This window comes from Haliotis asinina, chromosome 2 (genome assembly GCF_037392515.1).
Source record: "Haliotis asinina isolate JCU_RB_2024 chromosome 2, JCU_Hal_asi_v2, whole genome shotgun sequence".
NCBI classification, from domain to species: Eukaryota; Metazoa; Mollusca; class Gastropoda; order Lepetellida; family Haliotidae; genus Haliotis; species Haliotis asinina.
In genome coordinates this window covers 35,389,640-35,417,456 of record NC_090281.1, presented here as the reverse complement: position 1 = coordinate 35,417,456, position 27,817 = coordinate 35,389,640, and the positions used below count along the sequence as shown (strand labels likewise).

The 27,817-nt window shown below is 40.4% G+C and overlaps 1 protein-coding gene across 2 annotated transcripts; it reads left to right on the top strand.

Annotated features, from left to right (window-relative positions):
* LOC137272507 (uncharacterized) lies at positions 1–27,406 on the top strand. Of its 2 annotated transcripts, none has more exons than XM_067804892.1 (5): positions 1–456; positions 11,662–11,850; positions 21,796–21,904; positions 26,246–26,383; positions 26,870–27,406. In XM_067804892.1, the coding sequence occupies exons 2-5, from the start codon at positions 11,781–11,783 to the stop codon at positions 27,129–27,131; spliced, it is 579 nt and encodes a 192-aa protein (XP_067660993.1). In that variant the 5' UTR covers positions 1–456; positions 11,662–11,780; the 3' UTR covers positions 27,132–27,406. The 2 variants fall into 2 exon arrangements, with proteins under 2 accessions (XP_067660993.1, XP_067660994.1); XM_067804893.1 differs by having other exon boundaries at positions 1–460.
* The last annotated feature ends 411 nt before the right edge of the window (positions 27,407–27,817 follow it).

Sequence of the window (27,817 nt, the reverse complement as noted above, 5' to 3'; positions counted from 1 at the left end):
TTCCCACCTTAACAAATCTTCAACAGTTTATTTTCTCATCGCAAACTGTACGTCACTTTTCGGATTTTTCAGGAAGATAATTTGACGAAACATTCTTTCAAAGGTTTCGGTAACAAAACGACATTGCATATTTGAAGAATGTTTTGAATGTCTCCTCATTGTTTGAATTCAATTTGGATCTAAGGGAATTCTTTGGAACAGCGTAATGACAGTAACAGTTCCAAAACGTCATTATAGAGTGCTGTTCCAGCAATGTGGCCTCGGGCAGTAGGCATCGAGTTTTAATATCACACTATAACCTGAGACTGATGTGAAAGAAGTTTCATCTTATAAACCAGCGTACCTCACACAAGATACCAGCAAGGATCTACGCAGACACTGTTAACTCGCGACACCTGTAACGACAACTGCTGTGACAGAAAAGATACTGTTGTCGTTCAAGTACTCCAGCTCCAGGTAGGTACGTGCTTATAACTCACCCACTGTTGCGATATAAACGACTATAATCCATAGCTTAGTGTCAAGTTGAATCTTGCAAAAATTAAAGGTGTTTTCGATAAGTCGGTAATGGTTTTAAAGTCTACAGCTGTATACAGTTTAAAATTAAAAACATGTATTTTGTTTCGTTTTGTTGTTATTTTGTTTGTTTTTGTTATTATTTTGGAATGTTTTTAAATAGTTTTAGAGTGTAATATTGTTTTCTTGTTATCATGTCATATATTGGTCCATAAAAGCCACACAAACTCAACTTTTCGCAAGGAAAGTGTAAATCTGTCAGTCTCTGAGTTTGTAAGTTGTAAGACAAGATAAATAATAATACCAATGAGGTTCCAGTTACATGGTACCAACTCCATATTGCTCATGGCGCTACAAATATCCTATAACATCAGTTTAAACTGAAAGTTTTTCAGCATAAAATACTAAATGTTATGTGAGGCATAAAACAGCATCAAGGTATATATTGTCACTGATAATAAGACCTAAGCTTTCAGCACGGGGTCTCAGAGGGCATAATTACAGGGACCGTCGTCTCCAAGACAGAGTTATGTGTACGAGCTAGGGATTCTATGTAATAATTTCAGGACTATGTAATAGGACATATATAGTGTTAAGACCACGGTAATCACAGTGTATTCTTCAAAGCAACTTTAGGAGTCTTTTGATGATACACATGTTGAGCTCACTCTGAAGCTAGTTGCCGTGGTTTGTTTCAGACAACCATGACTCTCCCATGACGGATACCTATCTTAATGTTTAGTTCACCATGGCCTGTGATATCCCCATGTGGTTTCACAAATGAAGTCAACCCGTCAGACTTGAATCACTGCGGCTCTAGTGTGAAATAGTGTAAAGGGACTACTGTGCACAGCAGGGTCAAACCATTGATGCGAGCTTAGCATAGCAACATCAATATCAGTGCACAAAAATGCGCATCATACACAAGAACACACGCCCGCACAGACACACACAGACACTCACACACACAGACATGCATGCATACATACAGACATACATACATACGTAGATACATACATACATGCATACATGCATACATACATACATACATACATACATACATACATGCATGCATACATACATACATACATACATACATACATACATACATACATACATACATACATACATACATACATACATACGTAGATACATACATACATACATACATACATACATACATACATACATACATACATACATACATACATACATATATGTAAGGCATTGAAACCTTGCGATATAAACATCTCGTGTTCTGATCAGATTAGTGACTCAGATTACTTATAAATGCGACATGGAAGAAAATTTGAAAATTAATCCTTGTGTAGATGAGATGAAAAATGAACATTTTAGAAATAATGCGAAAGGTGTAATGTTGCTTATTGGAATATTCCCCGAAATATCAATATTTAACCTACTTACGTCTCAGATGACGTGACATATTTGAACTAGCGCCAAGTCTAACAGAGAATCTTCTGTTGCTGTAATAGCTGTATTGGCTATAGCTGACATTACAATGGGGTTATTAAAAAAGAAACAGTGCGTTCAAGAATATTACGCCGTGTGGGTGTACTTTTTGCGCAAACCAAGTGAAATAACCAGTTTAATATTGAATCCCCGTTCGTACACAGAACACAGTCTTCGAGCCGACGGTTCTTGTTTTATGCCCTCTATGTAGGCAGGGGAAAACAGATATCATTTTCAGCGAACGGGGAGACCGACCGATAAAACTTACTTATCTATAACATTTAAATTGCATGTATACATTATAAATCGGTGCTTGCATACATTTTACAGGACTATTTAGTATTTGAAGTTCAGACCACATGTATTACAAACAACAAATAGATTTCAACAGATTAATATGATGTGGACGTGTAAACGTTCTTCGGTATTAAAACATAAAGTTTAGGAAGTGAAAAGCACATGTCGGAATCATTTAAAATGGAATTTGAATTCATTTCTAAAATAATATTCAGTAGTATGGCGCTCGGCATTATAGTGAGAAAACAAAATCACGTCTGCCCCGAGTCAGTATACAATGTCCGAGTAGAACTGTGTTAAACTGCAATATTTTACCTAAACACCAGCAACGTCTGAACTGGATGACGGCAGCTATCTCAATGTTACAACTATTACACCCTATCTAGTCACGGCTGCCAAACGCATATCCAGGCTCGGATTATTTGCACTCATTTAGCACTTATATTTTAACGTAACTTCACAAAGAGGCGGAGTATATATCCTAACATCTCCATCTTTGGTTCTCACTTTTAACTGATGTCCTTTTGCAATGGATGATTGTTACTTACGAATTTTCTGATTTGTCAAAATGAAGGTTGTTGCGTTTGGATGATACCCTCTATGAACATATGGTATGTCATTGATTTATTCATAATGTTATATAGTAATCAGTTCATTCAGTTAGTCGGTCAATTAGTCTGAAATGTTATAAATTGGTGGGTGAAATATTTGCGAGATATAACAGGAATAGCCTTGGCTGTGGCATGAAACAAATGCCTTTCGCTTACTTGTCTGAATATTTTTCCGATCCTGTACTTTTGAAATCATTCATTCATTCATTCATTCATTCATTCATTCATTCATTCAGATAACATTACGGTATGTGTAAGCGCAACAATGAAGGGTGTTCGCATTGCAATTAATGGTGATGTATTAATCAGTAGGTGTTCATAATAGAGTCGACCACGCTCCTGTTCGAAAGATGTAACTATACTATATTCACACAAACTCAAACACATTTGTCATGTTTCTTTCGAAAATATATCACAATACTTTTCTCTCGATTCACCTTCCTCTCGTTGACTTGATCACAATACATCTCCAAATTAGATTCCACCTCAACAGATAACAGCTCGTGGCTACGGTGCCTCTGTGTGCAAGACCGTACACAGTAATCAAAATGTACGCACGGACATTTCAGATTCAATCTCAGTATGAAATTATTTTCATTAACCGAAATCGCCGTGACGGTTTGACACAAGCTTGCCGTAATCTAATCTCCTCTGACAGTGTGTCGTGCAGTGACATCAGGGTCGAAGACTCAAGCCCCCAGCAGTCATGTCGAGTCAGCGTGACACTGGTGGGGGACACGTTGGTAAAACCGTTTGGCCCTGATCGAGGTTACGACGCATAAGATAATTCCATTGTTTGGACTCTCAGTGACATGTTGTTCTAGACAAGGGGTAAACAAGCTTCAGCTACAGCTTTCTCATTAATACTAGTGTTCTTATCAATAACAGAGTGAATATTGTTTTACGACACGCGGTCGGGGTAGTAGCTACTCCATTTGCCCATCACTCTAAAGGTCCGGGTTCGAAGAGTGAGTGAGTCTAGTTTAGTTTAGTTGTGCCGAAACTTGTCTCATTAACCTATTCTGACTTGGTTGACACATGTCATCGGTTCCCAGTTGCGCAGATCAATGCTCATGCTGTTGACCACTGAGTTGTCTGGTCGAGACTCGATTATTTACAGACCGTCTCCATATAGCTGGAATATTGCCGAGTTCGGCGTAAAACTAAACTCACTCACTCACTCAGTACAAATGAATTTTAATTTTAAACTTTAATAACACCGTATTTCTAGGTTTTATGACGAGGTGTAGGCAGCATGACCTTAACTAAAACGTCACAGACTGTCTCTGTTTGATGAGGTCTTAAAATGATTCGTAATGCATCTGGCTCACTTGTTATAACTGTTATGTGTTTTTTTATTCATTGTAGTTCTGTAACGCACAGTGAGATGGATATAGTATCAATGCCGTACATGCCCACCAAACTCTTTCAGTGGCAGAGCCTCGTTTTGAGATTTCCAGGTTTTCGTTTGTCAGAGCTCGCTGTACGACGTGTTTGAAAGGATTCGAACGATAGTCGTGTTTCAATATACAATTGCTTTGATGTATCAGATCATACTGATTAATTTTATATGCAGTTGAATGAATTAGTAAAAAAAATTCTGGACTGGGTGTTCCACTAACTTGCGCAAAAGGACGGAACCCAGTCAACGGGAAACGAGACTGTTGTTTAATCAATGTTTTGACTTGTTTACACCGCTTTTAGGAATATTTCAGCAATATGACGACGTGGAACACTAGAAATGGGCTTTACACATTGTACCCATAAGGTTATGCGAAGCCGGCTCTTACCAGACAAACCACTGATATCGCGGTTTGAGGATCAAGCATCATCCGCATATTGGTAATCTGAGGACTTGCATTCTATCATATACACACCACCGGTCGATTTGGGTGTCGGTCAAACCAAATGCATGTGTACGAGTCACCATGATGACCTCAGTCCCTTAAAATTAGTCTTCGGCAACTGATGGTTCCTATAAGCGGCGACTAACGGGACCGGATGGATAGACAAGCTGACTTGGTTGACGCATAATTGCGTAGATCAGTCACTGGATTGTCTGGTCTAAACTCAATAACGTACAGATCGCCAACAAATAAACATTGCGTGAGCTGGTTGTGGGCATGTTACCCGACAGCGTTACAACTGCTTATACTATCAACCATCGGTTGTTTAATTGTCAGAAACAATGTATACATTACTCACACGTCTTTTTACCAGTAATCAGTATGTGAACGCGCCATGTAAATAATCCATTCTAAGGAATATCCCTGGATCGACGTCGTAGGCATTAATCTACGAACTTGGGAAACAACCAACCAAGTCAGCGAGACTGACCAACTGATCACGTTTGTCACGTTTTGTAGCAAGCATGGATTGTGGAGACCACGTTTAACCAGGATCTTGGCGGAATATATGAAATGCGAAGGATTAACATAAGTAGCTGTAGGTTATGTTGTAAGAACAGAATGATGATAATATAGCATGGAACACAAGTAATATATGGACAGACTTTATGGAAAAACTACGTCTTTATTCCGATGATGCGACGTTTCGATACAGATGCTTTTACGGCTGTCAAGCTAGTATGACTCTTTCTACATAAAACTTGTCCACATATTACTCTCTAATGTTTAAATAATGCCACTCAAGGAAGGGAACACAAGATCAGGAGCAAATTAAACAGGATTAAATGTGTTTGATGGGTTGACTGGGATAACCTATTGCTTGGCGAATTCCTATAAAATGGGATGATGTAGCCTTGATCTTTGATCAAAGAAGGCTTGCGGCTGCGTAGACTGATTTGTCTTTTGTGATGTAGTGAAGTCGTTAAGGAGTTGGGAGTCCAGCTAATGTTGTGATTTGGACTGTGGCTGATACGTTCCAAGATGGCTGATTTCCTGTCTCATACTGTTGAAGGTTTCTGCTCTTTGATTCTGGTGCTATTGGGGCGGAATGTTTCACCTGTCAACAGTCTGTTCTGTTCAGCTGCGCATTTGGGTTCGTTGTTTTGTGGTGATTCTTAAATTCACTGTTTGTAGGCTGTTGAAGTGGAACTGGTGATAGTCGGTTTCAGTGTTGGTTTGTAGTTGGAGAGGCGACTGTTCATGTGGAATATCTGCTGTACCTGTGAAAGGATGACGATGCTGAAAGGCGCTGGCTCCTGTTTGAAGAGCTGGTTCTAAGGGTGGGTAATTGTTGAGAACACTTAGCACAGAATAAACCTGTTGAGTCAGCAGAAGAAAGATTGCTGTTGCCTCGTTGAATGAGCACGGAGTGAGTGAGTTTAGTTTTACGCCGCTCTCAGCAATATTTGAACAATATCAGGGTATCAGAAACTTGATTCACACATTGTACTCATTTGTAATGAGTATGGAAATGATACTAGGAGTTGAAATGAATGCACTGATCGATGCTAGCAGGCTTTTTATGGACACTGGTTTCGATTCTGTTTCCTGAGGTTCGGAAAGAACTGCATCTAGGAAGGGCTGATAGTTATGCTTTTCCGTTATTGGAAGAACTGTACTTCGAGTGTTGTTGCTTCAGGTTTAAGGTAACACAGGAGTCCACTCTGTGTCCATACCATCTGATATACTGGCCACAATAAGTTAGGGATATGGATATTTTTATGACTGATATCTTATCGGTATGCCAATGAATAAATACATCATCATTTTGAATTTAGTAATACAAATATCCCTAACTATTTGTGTCCAGTGTATGTTGGATTAGTAATCTGGCAAATGCTTACTGTCATTAGAAGGGATGATGTTTTGACCTAGTGACATTTTGTGACAATACCCTTTCCGTAAAATATATATCTGCTAAAAGCAGTGTCACTCAAAAGATGTCCCAGCCATTGAGTTTAGTTTGACGTGGCTTTCATCAATAAAATAGCATCTGTTTTTGCTGTAACATGATGGTATGCCAAGTCACTATTGAAGCGAGTGCAGATCGAGCTCATTTTCCACTTATGGTTGAAAGAGACACTTCTATTTGCATTTTTTGAGGAGTAACTAGCATTTTGTAATCTTCCACTAGTTTAAAGAATTGAGTACTTTTACGCAGTGTGCCTTTTCTCTTATTGGGTAATTAACACTTTTTAATACGTAAATATAAATGCTTCGTGATACACCTAAGTTTTTAGCAATTCTTATGTTCCCAAATAGGTGGCAACCGTTTTTGTACAGGCTGCATGGAAGTTACGTGACTACTACAGTCAACTCCAGACAGTGGCTACGGCTGTAATAGTATTTATAGGTATGACTTAACATTTGCTAAGGCTGTTGTAGTGTTCATTATCATACGCAAGCCAATTTAATTAATTGAGTTAAGTAGGCAAGGTATTTTAGACCTATTTAGTTTTAGGTAATTTTTATGCATTTTTTGTACTCCCAGATTTTTAATTAATTGAGTAAATTGTGACTTTTATTGAGTAAAATAAGCAAATACGCGCCTTATCTGGAGCTCAGTAGGGGCTATAGCATATGTGGTTTTACTTGTGGTTCTGTTAGGAACATTCCAGCAATATCACTTCAGAGGACACTGGAAATGAACTTCACACATTGTACATATTGGGTTAATCGAACCCGGGTCTTCGGTATCACGCGCTAACGCATTAACCACTTGGCTACCAGATCGTCCCTGGCGAAAAAAAGACTAGACAATAGCACGAACATTTGTGGACAAATGGCCCAATCCCATGGCTAATATTGTGAGCGAGTATCCAGTCCGGCAGGTTAAGAAGACGCACAAGCAACAAGGTCGCCGACCCTAACTTATTCAGTCGTCACTTTCGACCAGGTTCTTGGTGATCAGTTCTAACCAGGAACCCCAGCGGGGTGTCTGTCTCAAATAGATACAAGATATGGTTAAGAACCAGACCACTTATGGTTCCATTATGTGTCATTTTGTCGTAGGGTGATATGAATAATAACAGCACATGTCGAACATTCAAAGAAGATATGCACTTCAGTAGCTCTCAGCTCGTTGTGTCGATCATTGTGTCTGTTCAGAAAACCTAATTAATTCTAATTTCGCTACAGATTTTCAATAGGAAATCTGATCCTCTGCCATCAAAAGCTAAGATTATTATATCCGTGTAATGAGTCGAAAGGCCAGCACAAGCGATGGTCTCTTTCCATGTCGTCTGCTTCGGCTTTTGATGTCACGTGATATATTGACGTCTGCTCAATAATTGGCGCCCAAATCCAGAACCTTTATCTCTGAGCAGACTATAATCCCGCTTCTTAGCCCATTGTGTTCGCCTTTCTTTAGTGTTCGCCATCGTGTCCACATCAGAGAGAATGCAAATAGTTTATAAAGGTCTCACTTTCTCCAGAGCAGCGCAAAAATGTAAAACAAGAACACAGGCCACACAGATATAGTATCAATGCCTCTTATGGTAACCAAAAAACACAAAGTCTATACGACAAGAAACTTTTGCCAGACATGTACACACCCCACTACCCACGTGCGCGGGCGCGCACACGCACCCCCTCACCCCACCCCCCCCCCCCCCCACACACACACACACACACCCCACCCCATCCCCCACCCCAACACACACACCAACCAAACACCCACACACACACACACACACACACACACTGCTCCTGAAATATGAAACGTACAGGCACAGACATCGCACCCAATCCGAAACCCACACTTCCTTATGACAAGAACAAAACTTATCAGCAAACATAACAGCTAAACATCCTCCAAGCCTGCCGAAGCATTCTCACAACAAGAAAAACATACTTATATCCTTCGTGGGAGGTAAAAAGGTGTCACGTAGAAGACAAAGAGAAAGGCGTAAGCTGCTTTGTCTTCTCCGACGAAGGAGACCAACATGTTTTTCATTTTGATGATAGGACGCACCAAGTCGTCCCAGGGAAGATTCGTATCACAACTGCGTAGGTCGATGCTGATAATACTGATCACTGGATAGTCTGGTTCTCACACGATTATTTATGTAGCTGAAATACTGCTATAAGCACAAAGTCACTGATCGTGCGGTTAGTACATTTTGTTGTCATGACATTATACCCTGAAGTCTTATATCGATATGCTCAGGTCACCAGATTTCTATCACCAGATTGGCAAGTCCAGACTCGATGTTTTCCAGGACGCAAAGGACGTTCGGATGGTGTAGTAGTTACAATGATCGCTCCTCACGCCGAAGACACAGGTACAATGGATGAGGGCCGTTTCTGGTGTCCCTCTCCGTGATACTGCTGGAACGTTGCAAAAGGCGGTCTAAAATTATACTCGTTCACTACAGGGCTTTGTCCCGCAAAGCGATCTTAACGCTAACGTTACGATTACACAATGCCGTTTAGAAAGTGGTCAAATGCAACATATGTCATATTTGGGATTTCACTTTCTTAGTAAAGTACAAATTCTAGTACCCTCAGAGTCAGGCACCTAATGTGGAAGTCGCGGTGGCTGCGCGGGCTAGGGCGCTGACTTTGTGTGCTGGCGATTAGGTGCCTGACTCTGAGGGTTCTAATCCCGGATGGGACTCAACCGAAAAAGTACTAGAATTTGTACTTTACTAAGAAAGTGGAATCCCAAATATGACATATGTAGCGCTAAGGTTGTCTTATGATAACATGGGCTTACGAACATCATCGCGTTAAGGCCAATCCACTATCGTGTTGAAGGAATATTGATGGACGCTGCAACTGACTAACCAAGAGATAGACTGAAACACCGTCACGGCGTCACATGAGATGCGTCCGGCTCCTCATCTCGCTATATCAGTCTGCTTTGTGAGATCGCAGCTCAGGCACCTAAAAATATGTGTTTTAGCTGATACACCTGGAGCCAGGGATGTAACTATGTTAGCTGTCACAGCTCCCACTTCCCCGTAACGCTGACAGATTCATGTCGACGTGTAATTGAAGCACCGGCGTGTGCAGGATTCTATCAACATGGAATGTCTCCCTCATCTTCACACCATTATGTTATAACTACGTAAGCAGGAAATATGATTAAGGTATCGATCTTCTTTTCTTAAAGGAAAACAGAGCCATTGTGTACGGCAGCTTGCTATGTTAGATGCTGAAGACATGGCTACAGAATTGTTTGTTTATTGTTAAACGCCGCATGTACCAGTATTCTAGTTATACCTAAATGATCTTTAAATACTAGAGTCTGGACCAGGTTGTCTGGTGATCAATATCATGAGCATCGATCTATACATTTGGTATTCGATGACATGTGTCAAACAACTCAGCGAGCCTGACCACCGTATCTTGTTAGCCACCTCTTACGACACACATTGGCAACCAAGACCAGTTCATGTCTTGGTCTTCACGGTTACTTGACTATAGAAATCACTTGAAAGATCTGTCAGTAATCGAGTCAACATTTGACGCAATGAATGCTCCAGTGAAAATGGCCGTTTATTGTATGAGAGAGTGAGCTGAAAAGCATTCCAGTTATATCGCAGTCTGCTTAATGTGGAAGAAAAGCCCACACTCTGGTGAAGACTCTCATCTTTGGTTTGGTTTGGTTGATGCACTTCATCGTATCCCAGTTGTATGGAACGATGCTCATGAGGTTAATCATTGGATTGTCTGGTGCAGACCGTCATGTATCTGGAAATGTGCCGAGTGTGGCTTTAGACTAAAGTACAAACTAACCCATGGGCAATGGTATGGGTCTGTCAAGCATGGGACGACTTCTGGAAGAACCGTTGGTGATTATAGGAACCAGTATCTAGATGAAAGTGATTTAACATTCGGCTCTAAAGTGTAAGTGATCAAACATTAGACAGTACAATGTAAGTACCAAGCATTCGGAGTCCAATAAGAATAGATCTGGAGTCCAATGCTGGTATCAAACATGCGAGATTCCGTTGTTAGAGATCCTAATTACGAGAAGAGGATACCACACATAAGATCAAGTTCCTTGGATACACTAAGACTGAACTTCTCGCAGTCCTATAGATGTTCGGATTGCTTGCTTTCTGATTGACCTTGCTGCTATTGGCGCGAATCACTTCGTCGAGTGTACTTTGTCAGTAAACCGGCACTAAACATTTTAAGTTTTGTTTATTACCTTGAAATTTATCGCATGGCAGGTATTACGTTAACATAGTCAAACAATATATATTTTCCTATTTTATTCCCCCAAACCTAGGTTGACTCCATTAGGCCTACGCTACTCTGTGGAGGACGTTGAACCAAGACGTAATTACACCAAAGATCCTTTCATTGCTCTGTTAGATTTTTAAAACCTTCTCAATAATTTGGATGGATTACTGAATTCTACTCTCTGACATTAGTGCTCTGGCATTTTGATGGGGTATCCTAGATGCAGTGTGCGAAAAAGCCCTTTAGCCCGTGGCTAGTAAAAGTCCAGTCGGGCCAGTAAATCCCACAGCCACTGGCCCGACTGGCTTGTGAATTTTCATGTAGTCATTTTATAAATATATTAAATATATCCGAACTGTTACGTCATAATACACTCCATGCAAGATTATGGCCTAATGAATTAGCAGCTTAATGATGAAATGCGTGTCATGTCGACAATGTCTTATTCTCATCTATTTTTTAAATCTTTCGTTGGGTTTCTGAATTCAGATTTCGGGCTTGCAACTATTGGAAACTATTTCGCACTCTGCCTAGATGTGCTTCTTTAAACAACCTACTAAGATCATTCACATTACGACTCACCTACACATGTGTAAAATATGTTCGAACATATATTTATAACCTTAACCTTTGCTATTTTTAAATAAGTGTTATCTCTTTCTCAGGTTCTTTTGGAGAGTGAGGAATCGAGGATAACAGGACGTATAGTGCGACGTCATTCTGATATAACGTCACATAGACGTAACGTCATACACCCATTACGTCATAAAGACCTGACGTCACAATGCCTTCCATGAAGATATGTCACACGGACGACAAGGCCAATGGGAAGCTCGTGGATTGTGTACCTGCAGGTGACGTCATTATCTATTTAAATATTCAGATTTGACCCCTACCGTTTATACAATCATTTTTATTATTTCGTGCAATTCCATATGATGTCATCTGGGAGTATCAAGGGGTGGCCTTGTGCTAAAAGCTACATATAGCCATGAGTACATAAAATCGAAGCATAGTGCCCTGTTTAATCGAGGATGGCTCAGTTAACAAGTAAAACTCAGCTGACAGCAAAGTAACAAGACTTGCCGTAGTATCTCACAATAAATGATTTTACTCATGGCATAGCCACAATCGTACAATCGACACTGCTTTTAGTAGAGATTACTTATGGGTGTGGAAATGGTTTTGTAGCTTCCGTTTCCGCTTGCGTATCTCATAAGGCGTGTCTTATAGGTCTTGATCAGTACAGGAATTAATTACATGTGTAATAACACGCTTTCAACAAACAACATCAGAAGCTGTTTATATGTTAGAAATGGGTTTCACACATTGTGCGGGAAATGAACTCGGAAATTTCGCGGAAACACCCGGCTACGAACCTCGTCAAGAACGTGTCACGATACCATTAGCATGTTCTGACGTTTATGCCATGTATCTATGCACACGAACGCCCATGTCGAAGTGAGAGCGTAGGACTGGATGCCACCTTGAGAAGAAATCGATAGTCTAAGCCATATTTAGTTTCTCAAGAGGGTCTTCAGTATTTTTCACCATTCATACATGTCTCCAAAGACGGCATCCGTGTAAGCTCCTGCGTAAAAGCCTAGCTTAAAGAATATCTGGGATACTGGATGTGTTTACAGAGGGGTTTGAAATATATTTCGTTGGCGAGATTTTTAAAGAAGACAACATTGTTTGATTTTTTTTGTTCAATATTCATGTGTTAAGGGTTTGGTGGGATTGTCCAGTGGTAACTGCGTTTGGTCCGGGTTGCTCCGAAGGTCCGGGTTCGGAAACGATTCCGATTTGAGAGACGTGTGGGTCGTATTTATGATGTAACCGTTGCTTTCTGAATGTGTCTCTGTCAACCGCCAAGGAACACACTCATTCACTCAACAGGATTCACTACTGATTCACCCACTAAAGCACTTAAGACCTCACTCAACCACTCACCCATCTACTCACTCACTCACTCACTCACTCACACACGTAACCCTTTATTCAGCCACCCACCCTCAAACCTTTAACCAGTTTGTATAATTAGGCAGTGATGAAAGCGAAGAAGATTATATGAACGGCTGATGAGTACTTAAAACAATGTCATTAGCTATGTAACCAAAGTTACATCCATTTATCAAAAAAATATTTTAATAGGTTTGCAGTTTTTCCGGTTCCATGCCAAGTGGTATTTTCGGCCATGCCTCAGGAGAGACATTTGAAACTAATCATTGCTCTAGATGCAATCTCTAACAAAAACGACGCCCTATGTATAAAAGCATACGTTGGATATGTACCATACACTAAAGTGCGAAGCGTATAACAATAACACCTGTTCCAGGTCAAGGAAAGCAAAATTAAATACAACATGGACGTCGTCGACAACCTCAACTCCCCCGAGGGTGACAACGACATGAAGTCACACCGGCTTAAAAAGCCATCTTCCGCTGTGGGTTTCTGTTATATAAATCCCGTGTAATTGTCAGCCATATCTCCCCGCTGCTGTCAGGAAAAATAGACAGATCTTGCCCCAAAGCAGGCCCCATTATCAAAAATACCCTTCCTAACGTCACAGTGTTTTCAACATGTAATTGGTGTGGTTCTCGATGAGACAAGATCCATATAATGATACCCTTTGGGCAACCCAAGGGATGCTGTTTCCCCATAAACTACTCTTCACTAGTCAGTCTCCTAGCAACTTTCTTTAATTACGATACTGTAATTGTTGAGACCTTAAAATACATTTTGAACGAGATCATGCGCTTTCTGCTTCAATTAGGTATTAACTAAAACAGCCGTGGAGGAGAAATATATCAATTTTTGTGTAAACCCTGTTGTTTATAGAACGAATATCAAGGAAATCGAATTAGCTTGAATAGGTGCCAACTTGCAACTGAGGATTTGCGAATAAATGAAATATATCAACCAAGGTATTCCCTGCACCACTTGTGGGTGAGTGAAAGTAGTTTTACGCCGGGTTGTAGAACCATTTTGAACAACATTTCAGTTATTTAAGGCCTGTAAGATTAATGCGCAATGCAGGGATGATTGTGAATGTCGTGCATACGTCCTGAGTTGGTTTTCAGTGATCTACAAGATTAAAATCAGACTCTCAACTCGTAGGAAGATAAACATTCGCGTAAGCCCGAATTAGATAGTTTTGAGGGCTCGCCCAACCTTTTCAGCAACAATCATGTGTAAGCCCGGGCTTTCTTTATTACGATGGCTACGTCCCTGTCCCATCTCAGTTACGGAGTATTTGTATTCTAATCCGCTTTTCCAGGAAGGTGTATTCGTCCAATGCTTGTGGCGTTGTGCGGTCACTTCCGGGTCGAAATCTGCAGCATATTATAAAAGAAATGAAGTGAATCAAAATGCAGAGAGAACGTTATCAGCGTGTGTCTAGATAGAGGTAATAATGCCTCTACATCGTATGGAACACGTATGTCCTGGAACGGTTTCTCACTGACAATGGAACATGGAACATGGCTTCCGTTTCTCATTCTGCTTCCTATGCCCGTTAGTTTACATAAGGGCTCCATATTTTTACCCAGAACTGAGAAATATCCGAGCTCTATGACATACGGTGATCTGTAGATCTGTAAACAAACCGCCCCTTACGACAGGCAGCTGATGCAGGGTATCGGTATTTTTACCTGTAATCTCCAGAAATCACTTTGTGGCGGTAGACAATTTTCTTAATGGGCGTCTTTACGTTTGGGAGGAGATAACAAAACATTTTGTATCAGTGGGTTAGTGGGATTGTCTAGTGGTGATAGTGTTCACTCGTTAAGCCAAAGACCCGGGTTCGATTCCTGGATACAATATATGTAGCCCATTTATGATATTGATTTTGCTGGAATATTGCTATAAGTAAGGTAAAACCACACTCACTCACTCACTCAAGAGCCCTGGTTCACAGAGCGATCTTAGGTTATAGGTGACCTTATCTTCCACAAAATAACATGGGCTTACGAGGCCAATCTACAACGCGTTTGATTACCCAAATTGATACAACATTTGCAGCCCATTTTCTCTGGCATGATATTGGTGGAATAATGCTAAGGATGGTGTAAAATTCGACTCACTCACTCATTCAACCCTCTGTGATTAACAACACGGTCAGTTTACTCAGATCACGACCAGCTGTGGTTACTCAGATCACGACCAGCTAGGGTTACTCAGATCACGACCAGCAGGGGTTACTCATGGTCTAATGTAAACCAAACCTGTGTTTCCGCTGGGAGCCTCTCTCGCTTCTCCAACTCACACTCATCACGCACTGTCTGTCGTCTTTGGAATTGCTGAAAATTCCAACGAAATGTAATTATCCGTAACCTCGTTTTGAAACAAATAAATTTCAATGTCTTTCTCTCGGTAGCGCGAAGTGTTACAGTCGGTTTGTAGAAACGAATGTAATGCACATATTCACAATGTGGAAAGACTCTTGAGTTACAGCCTTATTCTCTATTCCAAGCTGTACATGGGTAGTTGGTATCCCAATGGGTTGACTGTTCACGTCCATTTAGAAAGACATAGGTTGTAAAATAAAACCACACTGGACTGTAAGGGCACGGACATGGTATAATGTTGAAACAATCACTTTAATGTTTCTGGATATTCCAAAACAACGTTGCAACCTTTGCAGATGTACGGGTATAGCACATGGGTACTGCTTGACAAGTATTAGATGAGCCAAGAGACGACAAATAACCCCAATATGCATATATGGAAACGCCCTCCAGAACATTCCATTTGAAATAAGAGGGACACAGGTTGTCGTCTAAATATTGAAATGTTCAATTTCCTCGTGTGAATCGTGTCGTGATGGTGTCTTGCTGAACTAAATGGCTCTACGAGACACTTGTTAAACAGTGGTGGTATTGATTTCATGTCAAGGGTCAGCATTATTGCCCGTGCTTAATCGCCAATCTACATGAAGCAACCAAATGTATTCGTCCAGATTACTACCCCCGCCTGCTTGCCATAAATGCGTTCACTGCGCTGACTCATCTAATGGTTGTCATACAGCTGGTTGGGTGATTTGTTGTTTAACTCCGCACTCAGCAATATTCCATCTATGTGACGGCGGGCTGTAAAGAATCGTGCCTGGACCAGATAATAAGTGGTCAAAGGCATGAACATCTATCCACGCATTTGGGATACGATGACATGTGTCAATCAAGTCAGTGAATCTGACTACCGAATCCCGTTAGTGACCGTTTACGACAGGCATGGTTGCTGAAGACCTATTCCTTCACGGGTCTGCAAGTAGCTATGTGATTTGGTTTAAAAATTATATGAGAAACAATAATATACTGCCTGGCGCAGGGCATTAAAGCGGTAAAGCACTAAACCGGTGTAACTGGCAGGACCAGCACGCACGCACGCACGCACGCACGCACGCACATACATACTCTCATACACATGTCCTCAGTATGAAACACGACATTAATAACCACCATATTTCATGTCAAATTTGAACTTGCGTAATTGGCCGTGTTAATTCAGATAACGACTGACTTTCATACAAACTTTTCATGGGAGATCCGCCTTAGAAAACGTCCCCCGTAACATCACAGGAGTCTACTAAACGGCTAGGGTCGAGCGGCTCAATGGCCTTGCTTGCTGCGTGAATCATTCTTCCCAAAATATATTTTTAGGAATGTCTACATGTACTGTCTAGATTCGATGATTTACAGGCCTCCGGGTAAAAGCCAGACAAATAGCAAACAAATATATCTTTCTGAGAAATTTATCAGAATTTTCAATAACAGAGAAAACCAAAACACTCAATGAAACTCGAGCATTGTATGTTAGGCTTGTGTGATGTTTAATTGGATTCCTGAAATTGGACCGTTATACTCTCCATGCAATAGTGCAACTCTTGTATTCTTCCTCATTGGTGCTATTTCACTGCCTACTACGGAAGCGTATTAGGGCCACGGTGAAAAATGTTTTTGGGTGTCACTATCTCCTATGTAGGACATACTATCACCTACGTAGGACATAATATCTCCTACGTAGGACTTACTATCCCCTACGTAGGGCTTAGTACTTAACATCTCCTACGTAGGACTTAGTATCTCCTACGTAGGACTTATTATCCCCTACGTAGGACTTTCTATCTCCTACGTAGGACTTAGTATCTCCTACGTAGGACTTAGGAATACCATCTCCTACGTAGGACTTAATATCCCCTACGTAGGACTTTCTATCACCTACGTAGGACTTAGTATCTCCTACGTAGGACTTAGGAATACCATCTCCTACGTAGGACTTACTATCTCCTACGTAGGACTTAATATCTCCTACGTATTCCTAAGAACTTAATATCTCCTACGTATTCCTAAGGACTTAATATCTCCTACGTAGGACTTACTATCTCCTACGTAGGACTTACTATCACCTACGTAGGACTTATTATCTCCTACGTAGGAGTTACTATCTCCTACGTAGGACTTAGTATCTCCGTAGGAGTTAGGAATACTATCTTCTACGTAGGGGATAGTAAGTTCTATGTAGGTGATAATAAGTCCTACCTAGGCGATAATAAGGAAAAACTATCTCCTACTATCTCCTACGGAGGAGATACTAAGTCCTACGTAGGAGATAATAAGTCCTACGTAGGAGATAATACGTCCTACGTATGTGATAATAAGTCCTACGTAGGAGATAGTAAGTCCTACGTAGGAGATAGCGACACCCAAAAAAATTTTCACCGTGGCCCTAATACGCCGCCGCAGCCTACCGATATCTTTTACAAGTACTTCAGGGATGTATTCTGCCGAGAAAATGTCACAGTTACATTGGCTTGCTTCACTGTACATGTCGTCTGCCTCAGTGAAACCGGAAGTTCAGTCCAGTCAGATTACTTCAGGGCAACTTTTTGATCATCATAATAATGTATAAACTATCTTATAAAGGATACGGATTTGGCCTATTTTCATCATCCATTCAGTGACCAGAGGATCGAAAGTAACCTGTTCTGTTTTGAATCTTGTGAAAACTGAGATTCCGTTATCTAAAATTTACTGCAGACGTGGAGATCTGATATCTGAGGATCTGCTTAGAGTGGGCGACTGAATTTGTTTTTAACGCCGACTTGATCATCGTATTAGGCTTGTTGGCTTAATGTTTATCTGTTCAAAAAAGCCGGATGATAAACTCTGTCATTTGCACGAGTCATATATTAATTTAATCATGTTTTAAATTTGTTGCTGTTTCGTTTGTTCGGCATTTAGACACAGGAATAATGTTATTATATTTGAAAATATATATCTAACTATGACCATTGGACAAAAGTTCCAAAAGAGCCCGTAACAGTTATTAATTTAATTCTTAGACCTATGGCAATTTTAGCAATCTTAATTGTCCAAGATACATTCTTGCGTTGAGTCGAACTACATACTGTCGAAAGGTCCGGGAGACTGGTTTAACCCTTCCCCTTTTTCATTACAGTAATTATATGACTGGTTGTGTTAATTCCAAGGTCACTGCGATATTGTTATATTTCTGTATAAACCACCAGCCAACATTCACCCCAACTCTTAATATGTTTGTTATTAAACACCGCTCTCCGCAGTATGGTTGCAGTCTGTATATAATTAAGTCCGGACCAGACTATTCAATGATCAACAGCATGATCATCCATCTGCACATTTGTGATACGATGACATATGTCGAGAGCTTGACCACGTCCTTTATCGACTTAAAATGTTCTTGAACAGGTGTTTTACCAATTGTTTTACAGTTATGAATTTGTTTAGCAAAGTACTGTGTGACGAAAATCATTTTGAAAAGAAGCCCAGCCGTTTCCTATTCCCAGTTTGTCATCGTTTGAAGACCGTTTCCTAAATTAGTTACCACCCTTTGAAGGAACGTTTTCAGATGCAAGAACCATGTTTCAAACCCCAAAATATTTCAAAATAATACAATTTTGCATTTTCATATAAAATTAATTCAAGATATCCTGCTATACGAAACACTACAGCGGCTAATTACACACTAAGTACAGTGACGAGAAGCTCCTTGTCGCGTTACAAGAACTCAACAGCTTATCCGATACTTTCTGTACAAGTCGTATTAGTACGCGCACCTGGAGGTAGCAAGCACGGTCAAGAGTTTTGAATATCAGTGCCTGTGTATTTGTGCCGGGTAATGACGTCAGAAGGAGCTGGTCGTCGTTTGATATGTCAATTGTGGCAGTGATTACAACGTCCCCGAAGCCGCAGAAATGTCAACCATATCTCACATCAGTGTCTCTGAACTTCACGCTGCGCGGTATTGTCTGATGAATGTCTGTTTCGAATGATGTCGGTCACCATGATTGTAAATATCCTGACGTGTACAATATAATGAGGTTGCCGTCAGAAAGTCGGTAGGTGTAGATATAACAGCCCGTTGCTATTCATTGGTAACGTGAGGCGTTTCGTGATGTCTTCATAGTTTACAGTGGAAACCCGTCATCTGTTCATCGTATACATTGTTTGCATTGTTGCGTGTCATTACAACAGTGAGTGGGTTTAGTTTTCAGCAATCAGGTCTGGACTAGACAATCCAGGGATCAACAACATGAGCATCAGTCTCAGCAACTGGCAATTGCCAACCAAGTCAGCGAGCCTGGCCACCTAAACCCGTTACTCGCCTCTATTCTAGATCCTCCTTCCAGGCCAGATGTCCTCTTTGTCAGCATGTAGTATGTAAGAGGCGACTATAGGGATCGGATAGTCAGGCTCGCTGACGTCGTTGACACATGTCAATGTATCCCAGTTTGCGTAGTTCGATGGGCAGGATGTTGATTACTGGATTGTCTGGTCCAGACTCGATTATTTGCAGACCCACATCTTCGGAACCAATTTGGTTCGTAAGGCTTTCTTTGCTTGTGTATGTTGCTGATTAATGTGACAGACACGTGAACAGTTCAAAGTTGTAGTTATAATATCGATTCCTACGAGCTGTGTAAGATTAAGCACGAGTTGCCAATTAGCTTATCCCGGAAAGACCCGAGAAGTCCTGAGTGACAGTACATCAACGGTTACAAAGCTGCTGTCTTTGAGGCTACCATCAGTTTTGTCAAATCACACAAAACGAAATTTCCAATTTACGTTTTTTCAAACGCATGAGCGCGAATGATTCTAAAACAATTTATATCATTTAGTTTTGAATTTGGTTCATTTTTGTCAGAAATGTATTCGTTTTATTAAATAGAGTCATTCCAGCCAAATTTGCGTCAATCTCATGTCAACAATGGCGTCATTTTAGCTTTAGTTATGGCGAATTCCAGTTTTTCGCTCTTGATCAATACAGAGAGTAACTATTTTCTTTTTGTTTTCAATTCAGTTTACTTAATGGTATTTGCAATTCCATACTTGCAAACAGTTGTAGTTCCATACACTACAATAAGAAGTGTAGGTTATGCTCATGTTACGTCAAATACGATAAACTACGTCTATTACGAATTCGAACGTACCGAAACCTCGAGGACCTTTTGTTCGTCACAAGCTTATAACAAATTACGGATACAACGAACTCGGAGTGTCAAGTTACCAAAATATTCGAACATTAGTAGTTCATTTGAGTTCGTTAAAACCGCAGTTGACTTGACCTAATTCTATGAAGTGAGCCAGGAAGCTGTGTATTTCTATATTAGGTCAACGTGAATTGAAAATAGCCAGTCATGCTTTTCCAGGTCTTCAGTTATGGAAAGTGACGGTAAACCCCTACAAGTCAGCATTTAGGATCGTTAATTCTGAAAAAGGAAAGAAAAAATATTGAAGCGGACAATTCCTTTACCAAATTGTCTTATTTCCTGTCAAACTGTCGTACTGTATCGTTTTCATGTGTATCTGATATCCCAAATATATCAAAATATAAGATCTTGATAAAGTTTTCAACGTCATTTGAATTTCCTTAATACTTCATAATGTAAACGGAACGGAAAAGTAGGAAGTAACGAGAACTCGTCTTTAGGCATGAGAATGCAGCTTGTTTTCAACGTCATTTGAATTTCCTTAATACTTCATAATGTAAACGGAACGGAAAAGTAGGAAGTAACGAGAACTCGTCTTTAGGCAATCAGAATGCAGCTTCTCAAGGTTATAGCAGTAAAGAACATTCGTGAGTAACTCACGAATTATTCCGGGATTAGCCGAATAGTGACTCGTGCCCCAATAGATGGGACATGGAACACTGTCGTATGAACATAAGGCCTACGTTAAAGAAGAACTACAACTCAAGTCCCAAAGTGTTACACATTTCAGAAGCACTCAGAGATTGGCGCTGTTAACGAATTAACAGATTTCAAGCTGTTAAGTAAATCATGATAATGATGATTGTGTAGATGGCTGGAATATTGGTGAGTTACAAAATCAGTACTAAATCGTATTTAGTATTTTGCAACAGTTTTCAGATTCTCCGTGTGGGTTGATTGAATGGACTGTGTTCAGGATCCTTGTAAGATAAAACAATGGTTTTTGAATGAGTATGGTTTTAAACCTCTTTTAGGACAACTGTACCAATATCACAGTGGGACAGAAATAGTAATGACACATTCTAACCATTTTGCTAATCGAAACCGGGCCTTCAGGAAGACTAGCAAACTCCTTTACGACTAGGCTACTGTACAGTCCCTACTTGTGAGGAATAGCTATAATCTTTGACGTTTTGACGTTATTTTCGGTTTATAGATCCATCAACTTCACTAACGAGGCATCTTATTTACGCTTCTCACTGTCTCTTCTGGTGGTGACCAGGCTGGTTTGTTTTGTATTTTACTGAGAAGTATCCTCTCTATTTTTCAGCCGGGATTCCGCTCTTTGTCGTCATCATCACCTTGGTGTTGTGTGCGTTGCTGCTGGCAACCATTGCCCTCATCATCGTCATATTGGTGTTCAGGCGTCGAAAAAAGAGGTAACTAAACATACCATGTGTCTGGACGTGTGAGTATGTGTTCCAGTGTATGTGGTGCAGGTATGAGTGTGTTACGTTAGGGTCCTTATGTAGGTCACGGTACTTCGCGAGACCTTAGTACTTCCGGTGCCAAACAAAGTTTCATACCTTTACGAATGGTCTCATGGTTGTCAGTTGACAGAAAGGAATAGATAATCCTTGCAAGAATAACAAGTTATCCTTCTAACCATTCAGAAGTATTACGGCTATCTCAAACTGTGACATCCAAGCCTGGTTGTACACACATCAAAAAAGCACAAAATGTCTTTGAGATGACCCCTTGCGCCAGTAGGCAGAGCATACATTTCATGCCAGGTGAGTCGACTTTCATTCACCATACCTGGCAGAGCGCCCTAATCGTCATCTATAGTCTATTTATTGTTTTCAGCAGCTGGTGCTATTTTTTCTAAGTTTACAGCGATTTTATGGGTAAACATGCTTTTCTGGATATCCTCTTACGCATCCCACTGAATGCCAAATTAGGCCAAAATGGGTTATTTCGACATATCCTATTTGCAGTTGTGTAACTTAGGGGGGATACATAGTAAGAGCCGAAAACAGCTTTTACTCTGTTTCTCACAGTACTTTAGTTTTTTAGATAAAATTGCTTTGATATAGATGGAATATTCTGAACACACAGTTAACCTACACACTATACACTAATTACTAACTAGCCAAAGGGATAACACACTGTTAAGACATTTGTCAATAGAATTCTTCGCAGGTGCTTCTGTCCTTGAAGCATCTTCGCTTAACAACAAGCCCTAATTGGGCAAGTAACCTTCCTATTTTCACAGCCAACAGCAATACTTAATTTCGATTAATGGAAGCAGGATCTGGGGAGTTTTGCCAATAGACACCTGTTTCCACTGTTGCTTAGGCTTCATAATGCTTTGGTGAAATAGCCTTTTGATGTGTAATGATGTTTAATGCCATAGATAAAAATAAAATAGGAAACGGGAAAAAGCGAGAGCGAAGCTTTGAGTCTATAATTTGATTTAATATCGCCAGAGGCCACGGGGGTATGTAAATAACTAATCGTCCTTTCAAAGGAAGGATATTCTTTTTTATAACAGGGATGTTGGATTTTTTTTAATTGGAAAATTAAAATGTGTGAATGCCATCGTGTTAGTTTTGTTTGTTTGGGTTTTTTTTGTTTGTTTGTTTGTTTTTGCGTTTATCACATGTCTAAAAATTTCATTTGCAACTTGTACATCTGACACATCTCTATGATACGTCGTAAACGTTGCTACGTTACAGTCGCAAATGGCGATACAATTTGGGGCGTCACGTCTCGTGGAAACACCAGAAATCTGAAATGGTGGGTTCGAATCTCGTTTTGTCGCGAGTATAGTTTTACGTTTGTTAGCAGCGTACCCGCGTTCATCGTGTTTTTCGCTGTGGTAAACATCTCAGACATCTCAATACTTCTGGTTTTCCTCCCCCACGAACCCGATACAATGTCATGTACCTAAAATACTGTTCACAGCGTCGTTCAACACAACTCACTTTTTAGCAGACCACATACGGGAAGCAGTCAGCTTAACTATATTCTCGACGTCCAATGTTTGAAAAGCTTCCACATGCCATATCCAAAATGTTAATGTGGTTGACGAGATATTAGCCATCACAACACAATATTTCTTTCATAAACTGCGAAAAATGGAGACTGATCTGTCATTTGGTACTTCTTGGATAATGGTATACCCTGAGATAATATCATGCTAAATATGTTCGACCAGTATTGGATGACTTCCCGTCATAATCATCATTCAAATATTTGAATTGTTCGATTAATATTTAGACGTTGCAATTTTAATCTTTCAAAACATTGTGTCCAGATATTCAAGTTTCTTGACATCATGTATGACTAAATGAAACACGTGATGTCCTTATGATCACGTCACTTGAAAGGGGATGGGAAGTGTCTCCAAAACAGGTTATTTCAGTAAACATGAAGGGTGAGTCACTTCAACAAACGATTGTAATTTCTGCTTTTCATGTACTTTAATATCTAAGTTTTATTCTGCCACTCTCAAACACACAAAATGTTTCCTGCATATTTTGTTTCCTGAAGTTCGGGATGCAGTTATTGTAGGTTTCTCTAGGGTTTTCTTGGGGGTATCAAGATAATAAGTCAAACAAAATGGGGATCGTGAGTCTATAACAAAACCAGTTTGCTAGAGGTTCACAAATATCATGCAGAAAAATAAACATAAAACAGCTGCATTTGGGTAATTTTCTAGGTGAAGACTTGATTCTTTATGAACTCCCTCGTAGATGTAAGGTAGCGTCCAAATGAAACGTCACCAAAATAAAAATGATAATAAATTGTCAAAAATAATTATCACTCTGTTTGAAAATAGCCAAAACACATCTCTCGGACACAACATGTCTATGACCAGTGAACACTTGAATTTCGTATTTTGAGAGAAAAATAAGAATTTACACTCGCAAAATGGAAATCGTGCACACAGTTACCTGTATCGAATTAGAGTATAAAAGTTGACCAGGTTTATTCATTTACATCATGTTAATCGATTGACAGCCAGGAACATGCCTCTTGTAACAGCTGAGCAGAGGGAGAACGCCATCAGTGTGCTACAGATGGGAGCAACACAAGAACGTGTGGCTAGGATCACGGGATGCTGCAAATCCACCATCGGCACACTTGTCACACGTTTACGAGACATTGGCAGTACTACAGACAGGCTAAAGGGTGGTAAAACGAAGGTCACTACCCAACAAGAAGACGGATGAGGAGCTGTCACGTCATCAAGCACCAACAACCTTGGACATCCAGTCAGCAGACACACTGTGGCCAGACGACTCCGCCATCGTGATATCTATGTCTTTCGACCTTTCAAGGGCATGACGTTGCCGTGCCAACACCGACGTGCCGGGTCGAGATGGACCAGGACTGTGCCACACTGGTTTAAGCGAAGGTGGCGAAGAGTGTTCGTTAATGACCAAAGGAGATTCCAGATACCTTTGGAACCAACTGGGACGTCGTATTCGGAAACGCCAACCATCAGTCTTTGACGAGGAACACTTTGGCAGCTGCCCGGCACGAGGCATGGCGTCGGATTTCTAATCAAGGTGTCAGAAGACTCACCGACGTCCGGTTTAGGCCGGCATCACTGCTAGAGTTGGCCACATCCGGTATTAAACAAGATGTACTGTCCAGAAGTTTTAAAAAACTCCCAGTCGAATCTGCATTGGTGAACGAATACTGGATAATGCACCCCAGTGTCCTTCATATGATTAGATCACGAGCTGCGTCGTTTTTCTTCTTGTCAGTCCATTGTATACTGTTTCTGAATGATTACCTTTCACAATTAAATGTTTACTGTTACCATAATATGCTTATGCTTACTGCGTAACAGCCCCGAGCCTGCAATCTAAGACTGTCAGTTTAGAAGGCTAGACTAATCAGATACACCAAGATAGAGCACCTTGAAATCTGATATTGATGAGTGGAGCGTCAGTTTGAACATTATAAACGTTTTAGGCTTACACATGTTTGACTAAAATAGTAAGAATGGTGTGCGTGCGAGCATGCGTGTGCGTAAGTGTTCTCTTTGGTCATTTTATTTGTTAAACCAGCATTTGATGTCATTAATTTTCTAATACCTGTTACTGCTCGTTATCCCTTGATGTGGCCAATTATGTGTCCACCACTATTTTAACCATACCACGCCACTCCCAGTGTCAATGTGAACTCATGCTTCACCTGTCAGAGTATGATCAGAAGCTGCAAGAAAGTCAGTTTGAGTTGAGGTGAGAGATGAGTTAGTGGGTCATGTGCAATTCGTACAATCTGCTGGAAACACAATTAAATTTTGAGTTATCTGAGCTTGCATCTGAGGCTGAAAAAGAGGATTAATATTTGACATTCGAGATGAAAGCTCAAAGAAAGAAACAGTTATCCTTTTGACTGTTTGAAATTCATTAATTCATTCATTTACGCATTCATTCATTCTGACTATTGAAAACAAGTCATTAACTCAGTCATTCATTCTGACTTTAAAAATCCATTTATTTATTTATTCATTCATTCTGACGAAAATTCATTCATTAATTCATTCATTCTGAGTGAAAAATTCATTCATTCATTCATTACTTCTGACTTTAAGAATCATTCATTCATTTTTTCATTCTCTCTGACTAAAAATTCATTCATTCAGTTTTTCATTCAGTCGGACATTAAGAATTCATTCATTGTGAGTATATAAATTCATTCACTCATTCTGACTTTCTTACATTCATTCATTCACCCATTCATTCATTCATTCATTCCAGTGATGCGATGACACCGGACGGGGAACATCATATCGAATACTCCGAGCTCGGCAAGCCTCTCACCACTGCGATGGAGGTTCAGCCGGAACTGAGAAGTCTAGAGCCCCGGATGGACCCACGTGACAGGGCGAACATGCTGTAAGTTCATTCGTAACGCTATCCGGCTTGCCGGAATGACACGAGTAGTTACGAATGGCTGTAAGTTGTCAATCGTCGCCCCGTTAATCCGGACAGTACTGTTCCCCTTTAACTGATGCGGATTAGAAAAACTCGGCGAGCTCAACATTAGTGTTACCATAAACATGCAGACCTTACTAAAATGGGTAAAATGTGTTTCCGCAACGGCGGACAAAAGAAACCTGTTTGGACCGACTGTTTATTATGTTATCTTTTGGAAAGAACTTGTAGACGTTAATTGTACTAAAGACTAATATGGTCTTCTAATTTATACGACGGGGGTATTTTTGTTGTTTTTTAAAAGCAAAACAACTTCTGGGAGCTTACTTTTCCTATTTGCTGACTTACCTGTCTGCTTGCCATTATGCCCGATCCTTGTTCCCCAGTACATTAGATTAGATTCAATCTAAAATTGTTTATATATTCTTAATATATGTATAATTATAGGCAATATGGCCACCTTGGACCAAGGAAATTTCTTCAGCTTCCGCTTGATGCGCAAAGAAGACTAATCACCGTGCCGGAAGAGGATTCTGGGATGGAGGAACGTGACGTAGAGTCACCAGATGTTATGATCGAACATATTCCACAGGCCGAGTTAGAGGCAGAGCTGGACTTTGACTTTGAAGGTCAGTACGAGGAATCTGCCGAGTCGGACACGGGGGCAACACAGCGAGAGCTGGCTGAAAATGACCTGTGTAACAATTAGGAGTCTCCATATACTCAGTACGCCTACCATCTTTGAGAGAAGTGCATGCTGATATTGTGCAACTCAAGTCGTGGAAACGTTGGATCATGAACACCACGCCCTGTTCATGTTGGAACGTTTGTCAGTGTTGGGAGAGCTATCGGTCTTCTTTTTGACTACGTATGTCGTTGATGGACAAAACGGGACGTGATATTTGCCCTGTTTGGGTGGAGTAATCTGCTGCCACTTCACAAATATTGACAGAGTTATAGGACTTGTTTCCATGGAGCCACTTCACAAGTGACAGAGTTATCGGCCTTGTTTCAATGGATCCTTTTTGACATTGATTGGCAAACTAATACTTGGATATATTCTTATATTTTTTCACAGCTGATCCAAGCTGGATACGGAAGAGTTCCATGTTTCATATCAACTACTGGATTTCAAACTTTTATACAGTTTTTGATGTGTGATTTCATTGAAAACATTTTTACCGTCAACTCATGTTGGTATTTGTACTCTGTGGCAGTGATTGGAAAGCATTTCCGAAATAATCGTGGATCACAGACTTAGTCGTCACAGTCCCTCAAAGAACATTGATTGGAATGGTATAAAGCACTGATGAATGCGCCTTAGCCACGGCACTGAAGTTGAGAGAGATGATACCTGATCCTGTTCCTTGAGATGGACTGACTGTCCACGTCATT

What these genes read in the sequence shown, in the direction of transcription:
- LOC137272507 (XM_067804892.1), top strand. Translation starts at nt 11,781, where the DNA reads ATGCCTTCCATGAAGATATGTCACACGGACGACAAGGCCAATGGGAAG. An exon ending in TTCAGGCGTCGAAAAAAGAG is followed by an intron (nt 21,905 to 26,245) that starts GTAACTAAACAT and finishes CATTCATTCCAG; the next exon opens with TGATGCGATGACACCGGACG. An exon ending in CGTGACAGGGCGAACATGCT is followed by an intron (nt 26,384 to 26,869) that starts GTAAGTTCATTC and finishes GTATAATTATAG; the next exon opens with GCAATATGGCCACCTTGGAC.